We start from the raw sequence: 16,911 nt of genomic DNA, 5'->3' as shown, positions 1-16,911 counted from the left end.
ACCATCTGTTTCTAACTCATTACTGCAAAGCATTTTGTAATACTTTGAGTGTGAAGGATGCTACATGAAACTAAACTCCATTCTACTCTTTCACAGTCAGCTCTGAAATTGGACAGCCCTGATCATCTAAAGTATGCCATCAGTATTAACTTATCTATGGAATCACCACCAAACTGATAACCTCCTGGCTCCATTTGCTGAACACTCTTTCAGATCACCAACCATTCACTTATTTAATTACTCCATCTCAAAAGATCTGTATTAAGCTTGAAATTGTCATTAGTGAGAATATAATAATAATAGTTCTAAGATTTCACTTTTAGAGCAGCAACATATCATCATAAAATCAGCAAAAGGTAGGAACTAAAGCAAACATGAATCTCCTGTAAGTTCTTTAGGTCTCAGTCCTGCAAATACTTATGGACATGTTTAACTTTACTCATAAGTAGTCCTATTGCCTTCAGTGGGATCATTCACATGAATCAAGTTAAGCTCAGGTGTAGGTGTTGGGGTGCTGGGCATTTTAGACTCTTACCTTGCATTTTTTATATATATATATATATAAAATGCATTAAAAATGTTAGTTGCAAAGTCAAATGCTCAAAAATCAGGAAAAAGTCCCATTTAACAAAGTTTACCCAGGCAACTTTAATTTCTGCCCCTTTCTGACATCCCATGACATGAATGAGGCAGGGGTCTTGTGAAAAGCATGTAACTGAAGACTATAAGATAACGCGTATGAACAAGGAGTCAGAACTATGGTTGCATGGGTTATCTTAAAATGGACATTTCCTAACTTACCAGTGCTAAACTCTGCAATCTAAATAGAACAGATAACAAATTTTTGTAGGTAATTTCTTAACCTCTTTCTTATTAAAAGCAGATTGGAACAGCTCCCCCATCAGGCATCATCAGGAGAGTCAGAACCTTGAAATTGCAGCACAGACTCCTACAGCTTGAGATGCAGGACTAATTGCATTCAGTGGCAATGGGAGAAGACTGTCATCAAGGGAAGGGAGATGGACTGCCAACACCATGTTCTGGGTCCAGGGAACGGCAGAGTCAGTCCTTCTTGGTCTCTCTTCCTGCATGCCACCCTCTGTTTGGGGGAGTTCCTGCACCATATGGTACCCCAAATATTGTTGAATTTCACTGCTGCAAAAGGACTCATAATAGTTACTGAAGTTATTTCCTCATATCATTATCAATTACTTTTGAGTATTATAACTTGGAAACTGAAATGGCCTCAGTCTTGCAAGGTCCTGAGCACCCTCAACTTCTAATGAGTTAATGGGAGTTGAAAGTACTCAGCACCTCATAGTGCTTAAGGCCCCAGTTCAGAAATCATTTATGAGTTCAATGGGACTGCTCGCAGGCACGAAATTAAGCAAGTGTGTCATAAATTTTTTTGCAGGATAAGGGCCTAAGCATTTTTAACTCAATATGGGGAAGGTGTAAATATTAGAGATGGTTGGGAAAAGCAAGATGTTTGAAATAGACAAAAAAGGCAACAAATTCCATGAAATTTCTCATGGAAAACATTTTTCATTTCTCAGCCAGCACTACTCAATAGATCTAAACAGTAGTTGACATAAGACTGCAAAACTGTATTCACGTAAAATTATACAAATATATTTCCACTGTTACATAATATTAGATGTCAAGACTTTTTTAATGCTGATTCAGTTTATAAGTTAGGCACACTGGAATAATTGATTAAACAAAAGCAATCAGATTTGTGTTGATGTCTCCACACTTGATGTAGCGAAACAGTGATGTATGCAGCTGCTCTGCACTAGTCTTCTGTAGCCAAAAAACCACATTATTAAAATATATCATTTATATGCAAACAAATGAGGTGAATGTCTTCTCCAGATGATAAACAGTGTACTTCATCTTGTAAAAATTAAATGAGGCTACTAAGAAGAGGGGGAAAACTACTATGCTGTCCTAAATATTAATCCAGTCCATATTAATTTTATGGTAAAATCAGTCAAAGTTTAAAAAACCAAACTAGTAATGCATAAAATGCAGAGCCTTATTGAGTACAATGACAGATAGTCTATTAAAGTCAAATCTCCTCTACACTCATTTGTTTCACATAAATTACATGTTCTTAGATCCATCTGTGAAAATTGGGAGGTTAATTATGATGGTACATTGCATGATTCCACAGCTAAATGCTGAAGTAGTTCTACCCAGTACCATATGTCTGTCTAAGGAAAATGTAGAAAGATTAATTAGGAGTTCAAGCCCAAGATTTGGGAAAGTAATACTCTGAACACAATTAGATTGTTACACTGTGTACTATGCAAATTGAAGTTTTAATTAATAGCTGAAACATCAGTCGGGGGGAAAATAAATCTATGAAGCCTAAATTGTATGCATCAGACTTTCCTCACTGACACTGTTTACTAATGAAGGTCCTTTCAGAAACCATGGACTTGCTAGTCACAACAAAAGTCATTTTCACTTGTCACATTCATTTGATGTAGATATTACCTGTGGAGCATTTTAATCCTATTTGCTCTCCTTAACCATTTTTTAATTACCATCTATCCTGACACTAAAGAAAATGTTCTCACAAATAGGCCAGACCCAGGACACATGTTAAATAAACCAGCTGAAAAGTCAGTTTAACATTACAATGACCTGAAGTGTTCTTACAGCCACTTAACCACCTCAGACACAGTTTCAAGATATTCCATTACAAAACAGCTCCTTTTATAATATTCTCTCTTACGGAGAGAGCAATGGGTTATTACGTGCCTGTTCCAAATCCCACTGAAGTTAATGAGAGTTTTTCCATTTACTTCAATGGGCTTTGGATCATTCTCTAAAACTAGGCTTGGCAAAATTCAATTTTTATTTTTTTTCGTCATTTCAACAGATAACATTTCTTTTAAGTAATTTTTTTTTCTTCTGATCAATTTAAATTTTCACAGTGACTGGCTGTAAGAGGGAGATCAGACAATTATTTCTCGACAGCAGATACTGAGATTCAAAACAAACACAAATTGTCAAAATCCCATGTCAAAATATACAAAGTAAATATCCTTCAAACAAACTCTGAAATTCTTAAGCAGCATTTTTCTTATGTTGCCTATCTGTAAATTTCAATAATCATAGATGGAATCACTTTTGTCGCTTTGTGCATGTAGGGTAAAATCAACATTTACCAACAAAAATTAAGTTCTTTCGAGCTTACCTAGCACATTAAATTAATTTTACTTACCACATATTCAAACACAAGTGTCAATGTCTCCTTGGTGTGAATGATGTCATGAAGCAGCACAATGTTAGCATGTTTCAGTCCTTTCAAAAGAGAAGCTGTAAAGCAAGATGTACACATTATAAAGAACATGTTACTTCCACAAGAAATAAATATTTTATAGTGAAGGATTAGCTCATTTCTTTTTAAAATGATTAGAATGGTAATCAGTCACTCTACAGATTTCATTCGCTGGCCGGCCATCAATGGCTTGGTCCTGAGAGGTGCTATAATGCTCTCAATTTCATCCTTCCGCATGTCTCAAGATTAGGGTTAGGCAGAATTTTGGGGCAAAACTTTCACTCAGAAATTACAGATTTGAATCAACCAAAATATTTCACAAATTTGTGTCAAATTCACTGAATTGTTTTGGTAAAAAAAAAACTAAAAATAAATCTGGACAAAAACAAAATGGTTCACTTTAAAAATGTTTAAGTGAAATGTTTGGTTTTTTCTAGTTTTTTTTTAAAGTTTTATATATATTTTATATATACACACACACACACATATATACACACATACATATGAAAACAATTCAGGAAATTTGACACAAATTTGTGAAATTTCTTAGTTGACCCAAACCTGCATTTTTTAGGTTTAAATTTTTCAGTTTGAACGACTTTGTTTTGAAATTTATTTCTATTTTATTAACAAAAAATGTTCATAACAAAGCAAAATGTTTTGTTCAGCCCAAAGTGTTCTGTTTTGTTTTTACGTTTTGGTTTGCTGAAAAATATGATTTCTTTTTGTCTTGGGTCTACCCAAAATGACCTTCCCTATCCCAGTTTTTCAGTACAGCCAGTGAAATGAAAAATCATTTATTCTTACAGCACTAATGAGGATAAAGCCATTCTTCTCTCAATGTTGTCTTCTCCATTTTGCCAATCAAATTCTGCTCTGAGGCAGAAATAACAGGAGTTTTATTTGAGTTTTCTCTACTTAGTGCATCAAACCATTACCTTCTAGCCTATCAAATGTGTATGTTGAATTTATAATCTAAAATCTTTTTGTATCTCACATAAGATTTATCTCGGATAAGATCTGAATATTTTTCAAAATGACATTTCCCTTTCATAGGCAACACACAAAAGGAGCTCTCTAACCAACGGCAATCACATATTCTGTACATAGCACTTTGATAACTTCCCCCCATACACATTCAGATTTGCAGGAATTAACTATTTGTATTAGTCAGTGACAACAGAAAAATAAGTTAAGCAGTGTTTTCATATCTTTTTATAAATGTTATCAAATCATATTTCTTATTAACATAAGGGTTTTAGAATAGTGACAGAAATCTTTATCTATTGAATCTGCAGAAGATTCTCCCCCAAAAAATTTCTTCTGCACTGCAATGCATATTTAATGCTTGCTTCGCAATGAATAATTAACATGCATATTTAATGTTCCACAAAATATGCCATAGTTAAGCAATATGATATGACAAGCCATGTGTTGTTACCAATGTTAGCATGTCATTGGTGCCTCATCATGCATACATCTGAGAAGGATTAATACCAGTTATCATCATGGAGTATATTATACACAGAAATATATGGTATGTCTCGGTAGTCATTTACCGTGACTAATTTTTCCTCTTCCTCTCTTCCCTGTTGTTTTGGAAAATAATGAAGCACCAGATTGTGCCAACGTCATCTGCATGCAGGCATCCCTCTTTCCCATGCACAGAAGAGGCTCAGACACTTCCATGGAACAGAATAGAGTGTACTCTGAAGGGTTGGGACTCATCCAGGAGATCAGGAATGGACAGCCCTGCTTTAAGTGGTGGCAGGCACTCATTGTCTCCCAAACTGGTCCTCTAGGGATTACCCTGAAAACGTAACACAGCCCTGGGCAATAACTCCATTGCAATGTGCAACTGGCCCCCACTCCATTTAAGGATTCTTGTTTGGCAGTCCCGGCTAGCACCTCCCTACTGGAGCTATGCTGTGAGGAAGTGGAGGATGATGGGACAGGGACACACCAGGGATCTAGAGCCAGTGTTCCACATAGATGACTTTGGCCTCAGGTGACTTCTACAGGATTTGTGGAACTTGAAGGCTGGATCCCAGGCTCATTGGCCAAAGGTGAGGCAAACCCCTTCTCCTGAAAGAACTGTTGAGGGAATGCCACAAAGGATCTTGGCTGAGATTTCCTCCCCCTTAGTCCCCCGCTATTCCTGTAGCTTTTACTACTGCTTGATATCAGGAATGTTCAATCTCACAATTTCAGTACCAAAGGCCAAATTAAAGCTGATATTGGTGTGTGTCACAAGGTGGCTGGTCCCAGTAAATTAAGTAGGTCCAACACCCTTGTTCCACAACAGGTACTCCTATTTTGGCCAATTAAAAGGGCAGGGGCAGCACCTGGGTCTATAAAAGATGAAGGACAATCAGAGGGAAGGGGAGATCCAGTGAGAGAAGAGAACTGATGAGTTAAGACTGCCAGAGTCAAGAGCCTGGAGGAACTCTCCAAGAAAACCTGCAGAAAGCTATTTGCAGACCATTCCTGGAAAGAGGATGGAATTATCAGGAAGCCAATTGATGGGCTGGCCTGCTATCCTTCCAGTGCCACAGAGCCATGGCCAGAGAAGGCTGGTGAGGACTGAAGGCTGAGAGCAGCAGTGGGAGATGCCTACTGGCTCTCAGAGCCAGAGCATGGTGAGGGACGCAGAGGCTGCACTACAGTTTATAACCAGAATGTGGTGAGGAGCACAGGTGCTCTACCTGATTCAGTTTCTGGATTATGGTTATGGGACTTGTTTGTGGGACTTTTATAATAAATTAACCTCTCAAAGGGAAATTGAGGTAGGCACACCTCTCATGCCATAGCCTGTCACAGGAGGGTGCTCTAGGCAGGGCCACCTTATGACAGTAAGCTAACGATCACCTAAAGGAGATAAACACTTCAGGCAGTCACCTGATCAGTAAACAGCTGATAACACTAATATAGGAATATTATTTTTAAAACTCTAGCATTTCTTTATCCCTCCGGACATTAGCTAATTCTTAAACATTCATTATGCTTTTACTGGAGTATCACTAGAATATCTACAGTGCCTGGAGAGAGAAATTTTTGGCCTTTGGGAGCCAAAACCAAATTGGAATTTTTCTTAGAGAGGAGTCCTGACTGACCCTGCTATCAAGAAACAAACACAGAGGTGGAATGTATCAAAAAGAGAGGAGCTGACGTGGAGCTCAGAGGAGGTAAACAGGTAGTAAGAAACTCCATTAACCAGTTTATCTTTAGTAACGGCTATCATTCAACAAAGAACCAGGGTAAGTGGAACAGGCTATTTTGGAAAGTGTAAAGGAAGCAAGGAAGATTATAACACAATTTCAATAATTCTCTCAGTTTATAACCTTACGGAGGACTATAATTGTGTTCAAGTTCAACTAAATAAATACACACACTTTTTTTTTTTAAGTAGAAAGAAGTGAACAGCAGACAGAACGTGATACTACATAAAGCCATCACCCCTTTTCAACTCACCATCCCACTCTCTCCCATACAGAGGGACGCATTAAAAATATCCTGACACAAGCTTAGTAGAGCTACATGCTGAAATAGTATTTATGACCTCTCTCAGTCTTCACTGTTCAGACTACCTCCTCTAGATGGCTATTACTTCATTGTTAAAACCTCTAAATGGGTCATTAAAGCTTAAACAGTACATTGCAAGCAACACACACTCAGGTTTTTGTACTGTCTCTCCTCCTACACATACCCCCTTACTCCTGCGTCTCATTTATCATCTGTAATAGCTAATTCTCTCCCTTATCTGACTGTTTTTTTATGGATCTTCAATATCTACCACAGGCCACAAGAATTACAAAATGGCCGCTATGAGTTCTTTGCCTCCCCTATTAGTCCCACAGAAAGAAGTAAATAATAGAGCAGTTTAATATACATGGAAAGAAAAATCCTTCTGAATTGTCATTACATATGTAATGCTTTTATATTGTGGAAACCAAAAATCAGTTCTGCCATCAGTTACACTGATGTAAATCCAGGGTAACAGATGCAATCAATGGAGTTGCTCTGCATTCACATTAGTGTAACTGATGGAAGCAATATGGGAGCCAAATTCTGCCTATTGTTTCTGAAAACTATACCAAGAGACAACACAAAACATTTCTTGACCCATAGGCTAAACGTGTGTGATTTAATAAGTGGATTACATTTCCCCCTTCTTCTATCGCCCTCCAAAAAAAAAATCCTTGTTTTTTAAGTGTCATGCATAATCTAGAGAACGAAGACATTTAGAAACATCTCCTTTCAAAACAAATGGTCACAAATAAGTGCTGTTGGAATCTCACAAGGTGTTTTGTGTAAGTTCTTGTTCAGAAGTGGATAGAATTGCAAAAACTCCACTGAATTCAAAGATGTGACCAAACAAGTAGCATCTAAAGGCAGGAAGACTAGAGAATGAAACAGTATAGGTCTGTGTGACAGACCCAAATTCAATTTTGAAGCTACCAATACAGTTGCTGTTGGAGCTCAACAAGGAGTCAGGTGCTGCTGCTCCTGCTGTTACAGCTAGAACAAAATATTCTCCTACAAATTGTCAACCAAATCCAGTCATTATCACCTACCAGTGTTACATCAAACGTGTTTTTTGGGAAAGAAGATTAAAATATTGTTGAGACAGCACTTCAAGAAACCACAACAGCAGCAGAGAATATACCAATATGTACAGTATACTTTGCATTTATTCTGAAAAACTAATGACGTAATATTACTTTGATACTTTTTATCCTCACATCAAATGTAAGGCAAACAGATGGCAGCATTTTAAATTCATATCCCCAATGAGTCTTCAGCAGGCATGCTAGCACATGAGTCTTTTAAAAAATCAGAGCTAAATATTACTACATTTGTTTGGATGCATAGGTGCTTGTTCTCTAATAAATGTTTTTATTTATTCTCAGACAGGATAAATTCCTAAAATTAAAAGACTCACTTGGGAGTCAGGCAGTGAGATAGAGCAGTAGTTAAAATTACCACAAACTACTACTTTCTGTAATCTACAATGAGTTCAATAATGCTCATGTGTGAGCCACTGGTACTAAGCACCACTCAGAAAAAGGGCTAAAGTCTCTACATTTGCACACTTACAGTACACAAACTAGAAATCTCTATGTTGGATTCGGGTTCCTTGTACATTTTATGCCTCTAATGAAAAATGGGTAATGGAGATCATGGGCAATCGTGTTTTGAGAGCTTTGACAAACAATTGTGTGTGTGTGTGTGTTACTTTATGCATATATCATACTACCTTAACTAAGATGGAAAGACATGTAAGCATTTAGTGAATGAAGCCTTAAGCCAAGGTAGCTTCATCTGAACTTGAAACTGTGTTTTTACCAATGATGGGCCAAAACCAAAAACTTTTCCCTGAAACTCCACCCCCACGCCAAACTCAGGTGGATTGAGTAGACTGGAACCCACAATGGGTTTGGTCTGGAAAACAAAAAACCCACATAACAAAGTTCTTCAAAACCAACACACATCTTTGTTGACCCATAGATCATTTTAATTTCAAGGAGAAGTAGTAGTGGGGAAACTTCCTGCTAGGAAATGTTAGGGTTGGTCTGTTCACAGACATTTCATCCTTGTGACTCTCTCTTCCAAGTTAAAGTGGCCCTCATCTTAAATCTTCTTGTAAAGAGTCAGAGAGGAGTAACAAGATAGTAGAAGGCCAGACTATCCTTTGAAAAATGTATTTGCTGGTGCTTCATTGGTGGGTACAATAAGTCATTTTGCTGAAGGAAAATAGAATCACATTAGATGTGATTAACCGCATGGTTATGTTTAGACTCAATCTGCTTAATGAAGATGTGGTTTAATATTTTACCATGCACATTTGTGTGAAGTCCCTATGTGTTGAGGCCACTTGGTAATGCAGTATATTCTTAAAACATGCACTATATATTATAGGAAAGAAAGAATAGAAGTCAGGAATCTTGGGTTTTACTCCTGGCTTTACCACTGTTAGGTTATGACATGCCCAAGATCATAGCACATCTGTGCCTCAGTTTATCCATCTGTAACATTGGGATAATGTGTTGACAACATTACTCGGTTAATGTGTATAAAGCACTTATTACAAGAAAAATGGAAAATAGTTGATATGTTAACTGGAATTAGTTACATTCAGCCATTAGCTGGATTTTTATATAGCTGTGTTAATAATGTATGGTATTTACGGTCCTTTCAGATTGTCTGCAGGTACAGACTGAAAGTTAAAAAAAGAATGAAGTGTCATTCACATATTAAAGAGTCAAAATGCAACAGGAAGATCTTACGTGCCTGCTCTATCTAGTCATAACCAGTCAGAGCTTGTCTCCATATTCTACTTCAGCATTTAAGAAGCAGTCAGTGATGTAAAGTATAAATATTCCACTGCATACAGTAAACAACTGTCATTTCTTGTCATACTTTCACATGTCAGGTGTTTAGCACCTTTAGTACTTTTCAGTGCTCTGTGTGTGTTTATATTATAGGTGGAGCTGGTAGCACCATTTAAGATATTTCAAGCCTTACCTTTATAAAACCCTGTTGTCAGTTGTTTAATAACTTTATCAAACTAACTGTTTTCGCTGAAGTTGTCCATGCTGGGTGTCTGCCTCCTGGTGGAATTTTTTTGGAAAAATTTCAGCCAAAACCATTCAGCAATTTCCAAGAATGATGCTAGGGAAAAATACATTGTTTTGCCCATGTTACAAAATTCTGGTGACTTTTCCTTTGAATGCCATTAGGACCACCATGATTTGGAGCGGAAAGTCAAAATTTTGCCTTTGTGTCATGGTTGTACCTTTTGGCACCCCATGAAAATCTACCCAAAGTTGGCCAAGTTGAAAGCCTTTGAAAAACCGCAGTTTGTACATGTTCAGTAAAGAGTTCTTAGATTTTAGCATCTAAATTCCCCAAAGATTCCATCTGCAATGGACATGCTCCAGCACAGGGCAGAGCAGGGCTTTCCCCTGCAATTGCAACTCTGAGCAGCTGCCTGCTATGCCTCATCCAGACACCTGTCCTTCCTGGAAGGTCAGTGATCTCCATCCTGAGCCCAGGACTCATGGAGGAGGAAGCTGCCTGATTCAAATGCAGAAGAGACAAGAGCCAGATGTCAGGAGAGAGGGGTAACGTATGGAGAAGGAGTTGCACAGATCAACTTAATTCTGTCATTTAAACTTCTGAGTCCTTAACTTTGCAACCTTACTAATGTTTTTTAATGTAGTTTTTGTGTAAGATATCTATACGTGTGTATATGTATGTGGGTAATGTACGTATTGTATACACACACACAGACAGAACAAAGTAAAGTAGTAATGGGGTTAAACACTTGTAGAAAAATCTGGCTCCACTGAAGTCAAAGGGAATTTTGTTATCAAATTCAGTGGGATCAGGATTTTGCCCCGATGTGTCAAACTGTGACAAGAGATCACTTAGCTTCTCTCTCTCTCTCTAATGGATTTCTTTTTGTAGATAAGTACATTTTGGTATTTGCTGTAGCTATCTAGGGCAGTCTTGGCAGGAAAGGAATGGGCACAACAGAGATTCACAATAACCCAGTTAACTACAAGCATATTTCACTGTCCTACTTACAAATTAACAATTATATCTAAAGATACATTTTTCTAAAAAAAATTACTTTGTTATATTTCTTACTGAGGCATCGCCGCAAACAAAAGTACTGCATGAAAGGCACTGTGATATTATTTGTGTCAGCGTGTACTTCAGGCTGCAGGAAAAAAGGCTTGTGGCATACATTTTGCTATTTTTTCAGAAGGGAGTGAAACAGAAACCTTTCAAGGATCATGTCAATTTCATTTTTATGTGTGGGTGAGGTCCAATATGCCTTTTTGCTAACAGCTGAACAACAATGCTGCAACTCACGTGACATCATTTTGTCTCCTGTGGAATGATCTGGAGGTCAGAGAAAGGTAGTGGTGATGAAAAACAAACCAGAAAATAATTCCATCAATAATATTTACTAACATTAAAATTTTTGAAAAGTTATATTGTGAAAATTAGACAAATGTTTTAGTTTGCTATTGAAAGAAGTATAATATGAACTAGGAATATGAAAAGATCAGGATTTGTTGGTGTTCTAAATGAAATATAGTTACAGCATGAATAATATATTTACTAACAAATAGCTTTAAGATAGGTGGAGTTTTAAATAATCAGCAATTAACTTTCAAAGCACTAGAACCTTGGTGTAGAACATTTGCTACTGTCACTGGGGGAAAAAAAGGTAAACCAGAAAATCTCAAGCTCCATAAACAATTTTTGTCCAGCTAATGAGAAGACATGCTTATATTTTTTTCCATCACCCAACTGTGCTAGGTGCTTCAAATCAAAACGGCAAGATCCCTTTCTCAAGGAACTTACAAACTAATTTCAGCCATGAGGCATAAGGCAAATAAGTAAGTAGGGAAGAGCTGCGGGAAGTCTAGCAGGGACATCAACAAGATTAAAAAGTTACTCAGTGAAGGTTATTGCCCTTGGCATAAAGGCACATGGAAGGAAAGTTTTCCTTTTCTAGATTAGTTCAGTAAATAGAGAATGTAATTAGCTATTGCCTGTACCCTACCAAATTCACGGCCTTGAAAAACACATCACAAACCGAGAAATCTGGTCTCTCCCCACCCCCATGAAATCTGGTCTTTTGTGTGCTTTTAACCTATACTATACAGAATTCATGGGGGCGGGGTGGGGGGGAGAACAGCGCTTCTCAAACTGGGGATCCTGACCTAAAAGGGAGATGTGGGGCGGTCGCAAGGTTACTTTAGGGGAATCGCAGCATTGCCACCCTTACTTCTGTGCTGACTTCAGAGCTGGACAGCCAGAGAGGAGCAGCTGTTGGCTGGGCGCCCAACTCCAAAGGCAGCACCCCACCAGCAGCTGTGCAGAAGTAAGGGTGGCAATACCATTCCATGCCATCCTTACTTCTGTGCTGTTGATTTCAGAGCTGGGCGGCTAGAGAGTGGTGACTGTTGGCTGGATGCCCATCTCTGAAGGAAGTGCCCCACCAGAAGCAATGCAGAAGTAAGGGTGGCAATACCATACCATGCCACTCGTACTTCTGCGCTGCTGCCTTCAGAGCTGGATGGCTGGAGAGTGGCAGCTGCTGACTGAGAGTCCAGCTCTGCAGACAACAGTGCAGAAGTACGGGTGGCAATACTATACCATGCCACTCTTACTTCTGCGCTGCTGCTGACGGCAGCTCTGCCTTCAGAGCTGGAATGCCAGCCAGCAACTGCTACTCTCCAGCTGCCCAGCTCTAAAGGCAGCACTGCCACCAACAACAGTGCAGAAGTAAGGGTAGCACTACCACAACCGTTCCTGCAATAACTGTGCAATCCCCCGCCCCACAACTCCTTTTTGGGCCAGGACCCCTACAGTTACAATGCCATGAAATTTCAGATTTAAATAGCTGGAATAATAAAATTTATGATTTTTAAAATCCAAAGACCATAAAATTGACCAGAATGGACCATAAATTTGGTAGGGCCCTAACTATCATCTTGCACATGTCACTGTATTCTGGGAGCATTTGGCTGAGGAAAAAGCAATGGCCTTGTAGACCAGCTGGGTAAGCGTGTTCCAGGCGCAGGAAATGGCATGGAAGAAAACACAGAGATGGCGGTGATACAAGCAGAAAATTGGGCACTCTGATCATGCAATAAGAGATAAGGTCAGGTAAGTAGGCAGGGTGACAAATTTGCAGCCAATAAAAAATTATTTAAATTAGCCAACATTACAGAAGAGTGTAAGGAACTCCAAAGGGACCTAACCAAACTATGATGAATGGGCAGCACCGCCGCAGGTGAAATGCAACATTGCAGGTGCAAGGTGATGCACATCGGAAGTGATCATTTCAGCTACTCATACTGAGTTCAAAATTAACTGTATCTACTCAAGAAAGCCCCATTGGTCACTGTAGACACCCTGATGTAAACATCTGCTCTATGTGCAACAACAACAAAAAAACAAACAAAACATTAGGCTATATAAGGAATGGGATAAGAAACAATATTGAAAATGCCATTATAAAACTGATTTAAAATTGTACTGAGTTCTGTTCTATCCCCACCCCCATGAAAAAAGAGGTTTAACAGAAATCAGACAGGTTGGCTGAAGAGCGGAGGAGTGGTAGCACAAAGCTAGCTGCTAGTCACAGGGCAGAGAAGTGACTTACAGAAACAAGAACTGCATCACCAGCCAAGGAGACAGCTCTGAGGTCTCTCTCCCGCAATTCTTGATATGTTTTATCAAGATATGTTCTAACTAGGAAAACAGAAATATTCCACTGCAAGGCAAAGTGTCTGTACATACCTTAACTTCTGCATCTTGTGATTTCAACATTTAAATGGTGCAGTCTGAATGCTGCATTAATTTAGGGTTGTTTGTGTTTAACACACGCTACAATTTAGTAATATATATTTGTGTTGTGAATAACCTCTAATTACGATCCACTGTAATGCTTGACATGGTGTAGATTATTATGGTAAACCCTTGTGATACTGCACCATAAACTACTGCCACCTTTCTGCCAGTATTCTCCTCCTTCCTCACAAATCCTATTATCTCAATATATCACAAGTATTCCTTTAACATAAAAGGAAACCATTCCATCAGTAGTCAGGCTCATCTGTCATAACACCTGGGGGACAGACATGCCATCCAGCAGCCTTTTTGCTCACTCTGACACTGTGTGTGATCTCTGGGTCATGTCTGGGTCCTCATCCTGTCATTTGTTTGTCATTAATCATAGCAGTTCACACCATCTATCATCAGCATTAGTAGAAATTACATGTAAGCGGAAAGAAGAGAAAAGACAATAGATATGAAACATGCAATATGCATTGTATATCACCTTTCACTAACACTGCAGAAACTTCTAACCAACAAAATATGCATTGCTACAAGATTTCAAAGGCCATGTCTACATCTAAAATTTTGCAGCGCTGGTTGTTACAGCTGTATTAGTACAGCTGTATAGGGCCAGCGCTGCAGAGTGGCCACACTTACAGCAACCAGCGCTGCAAGTGGTGTTAGATGTGGCCACACTGCAGCGCTGTTGGGCGGCTTCAAGGGGGGTTCCGGGAACGCGAGAGCAAACCAGGAAAGGAGACCAGCTTCGCTGCGGTTTGCTCTCGCGTTCCCGGAGCCACCCAGCAAACCGCAGGGAAGGAGACCTGCTTGCTCGGGGTTCCGGGAACGAGAGAGCAAACCGGGAAAGGAGACCAGCTTCGCCGCGGTTTGCTCTCGCGTTCCCGGAGCCACCCAGCAAACCGCAGGGAAGGAGACCTGCTTGCTCGGGGTTCCGGGAACGAGAGAGCAAACCGGGAAAGGAGACCAGCTTCGCCGCGGTTTGCTCTCGCGTTCCCCGAACTACCCTGCAAACCGCAGGGAAGGAGACCTGCTTGCTCGGGGTTCTGGGAACGAGAGAGCAAACCGGGAAAGGAGACCAGCTTCGCCGCGGTTTGCTCTCGCGTTCCCTGAGCCACCCAGCAAACCGCAGGGAAGGAGACCTGCTTGCTCGGGGTTCCGGGAACGAGAGAGCAAACCGGGAAAGGAGACCAGCTTCGCCGCGGTTTGCTCTCGCGTTCCCCGAACCACCCTGCAAACCGCAGGGAAGGAGACCTGCTTGCTCGGGGTTCCGGGAACGAGAGAGCAAACCGGGAAAGGAGACCAGCTTCGCCGCGGTTTGCTCTCGCGTTCCCGGAGCCACCCAGCAAACCGCAGGGAAGGAGACCTGCTTGCTCGGGGTTCCGGGAACGAGAGAGCAAACCGGGAAAGGAGACCAGCTTCGCCGCGGTTTGCTCTCGCGTTCCCCGAACCACCCTGCAAACCGCAGGGAAGGAGACCTGCTTGCTCGGGGTTCCGGGAACGAGAGAGCAAACCGGGAAAGGAGACCAGCTTCGCCGCGGTTTGCTCTCGCGTTCCCGGAGCCACCCTGAAAACCGCAGGGAAGGAGACCTGCTTGCTCGGGGTTCCGGGAACGAGAGAGCAAACCGGGAAAGGAGACCAGCTTCGCCGCGGTTTGCTCTCGCGTTCCCCGAACCACCCTGCAAAACCGCAGGGAAGGAGACCTGCTTGCTCGGGGTTCCGGGAACGAGAGAGCAAACCGGGAAAGGAGACCAGCTTGATTACCAGAGGCTTCCTCCTTCCACGGAGGTCAAGAAAAGCGCTGGTAAGTGTCTACATTGGATTACCAGCGCTGGATCACCAGCGCTGGATCCTCTACACCCGAGACAAAACGGGAGTACGGCCAGCGCTGCAAACAGGGAGTTGCAGCGCTGGTGGTGCCCTGCAGATGTGTACACCTTCAAAGTTGCAGCGCTGTAACTCCCTCACCAGCGCTGCAACTTTCTGATGTAGACAAGCCCAAAGTTCTATTTAAAGACTACAATAAAGCGTTATAAGATCACATCACTGCCTAGATGACCATGTACATGTTTAAGCCTTGTGGGCGATTTGGTTTAACTTTACAGTTTGCTTCTAAAAAAATTTCCAGTAATTTTCCCCCAAGCAAAGAGATGGCAAAACAATGTTTACGCTTATTTTTAAAGCAGCTGGCTCTCTGAGGAAGATAAGGAGATACTAGAATAGGAAAGATAAGCTGAAGGAATGTCTCCGCTTCACGGTCTTAACACCCCCAGCTGACAATAACAAGGCAGTAAGAAAGTTAAGTGAGGCTTAGAAGAGATTTAGTTCATGTAAGCTAGTAATTTCTATCTCCTACTTAGGGTGACCAGATGTCCTGATTTTATAGGGACAGTCCCAATTTTTGGATCTTTTTCTTATATAGAGTCCTATTACCTCCCACACCCTGTCCAGATTTTTCACACTTGCTGTCTGGTCACCCTACTCCTACTCCAACATGTAAAAAAACTCTCAACATCTTCAACTAATTTTCTTAATACTGAATTCTGTGTCTAGTCCCATGGTCCCAACCAAAATATTAACATAACTTCACATTAAAAATCAATTTGAACCATAACACAATTAAAACAAATCCAGACAACATGCAAAAATACGTCAAATGGATCTGCCCGCATATCCCAGTAACACCTAATATCTTTTTTTAAATAAAATGATTACATGCCATATATAATAACCAAGGCCTCATCTGCTGCAAGCAGATATTTAAAATCTTTTCCCCTTCAAACAAACTTTATTCTGCCCTTGCAGTGATGCCATTCAACAATCATTCCATTACAATGACATTTTAGGGTTTGTGATCCCAGATTAGATAAAATATATTTTTACAGATTAATTATTATGGGGACCTCGTTAGTCTAGGCATTGCACGATTACATAGTCAGAGAGTCCCTGCACCAAAGAATTTGCAATCAAATTACGCAAATGGAGAGAGGGTCAGAGGCACAAAGAGAAGGCGGCCCAGACCCTCAAAGGTATTCAGGTGCCTAAAGTCCACCATTTAGGCACCACTGACATTTTCAAAGTTGATGCTCAGCTTTGCCTATCCCCTGAGTTTCTACCAGTCCGCATACACAAAGCAGCCTAAGTAGAGTTGCCAGGAGTCTGGTTTTTGACTGGAACACCTGGCTGAAAAGGGACCCTGGCAGCTCTGGTCAGCACCACCAACTGGGCCGTTAAAA

General features: G+C 40.5%; 1 protein-coding gene across 7 annotated transcripts in view; it reads right to left on the bottom strand.

Moving 5' to 3' along the window:
• CDK14 (cyclin dependent kinase 14) overlaps nucleotides 1–16,911 on the bottom strand; it is a 549,017-nt gene that overhangs the window by 276,499 nt on the left and 255,607 nt on the right. For all 7 annotated transcript variants that reach the window (XM_030550522.1, XM_030550528.1, XM_030550523.1 and 4 more), the window contains one exon: nucleotides 3,236–3,330. In XM_030550522.1, the coding sequence (XP_030406382.1) occupies nucleotides 3,236–3,330 (95 nt within the window). The remainder of the gene's footprint in view (nucleotides 1–3,235; nucleotides 3,331–16,911) is intronic.

The sequence above is a fragment of the Gopherus evgoodei genome, chromosome 2, assembly GCF_007399415.2.
Source record: "Gopherus evgoodei ecotype Sinaloan lineage chromosome 2, rGopEvg1_v1.p, whole genome shotgun sequence".
NCBI lineage: Eukaryota > Metazoa > Chordata > Testudines > Testudinidae > Gopherus > Gopherus evgoodei.
This window is presented reverse-complemented; position numbering and strand designations above follow the sequence as displayed.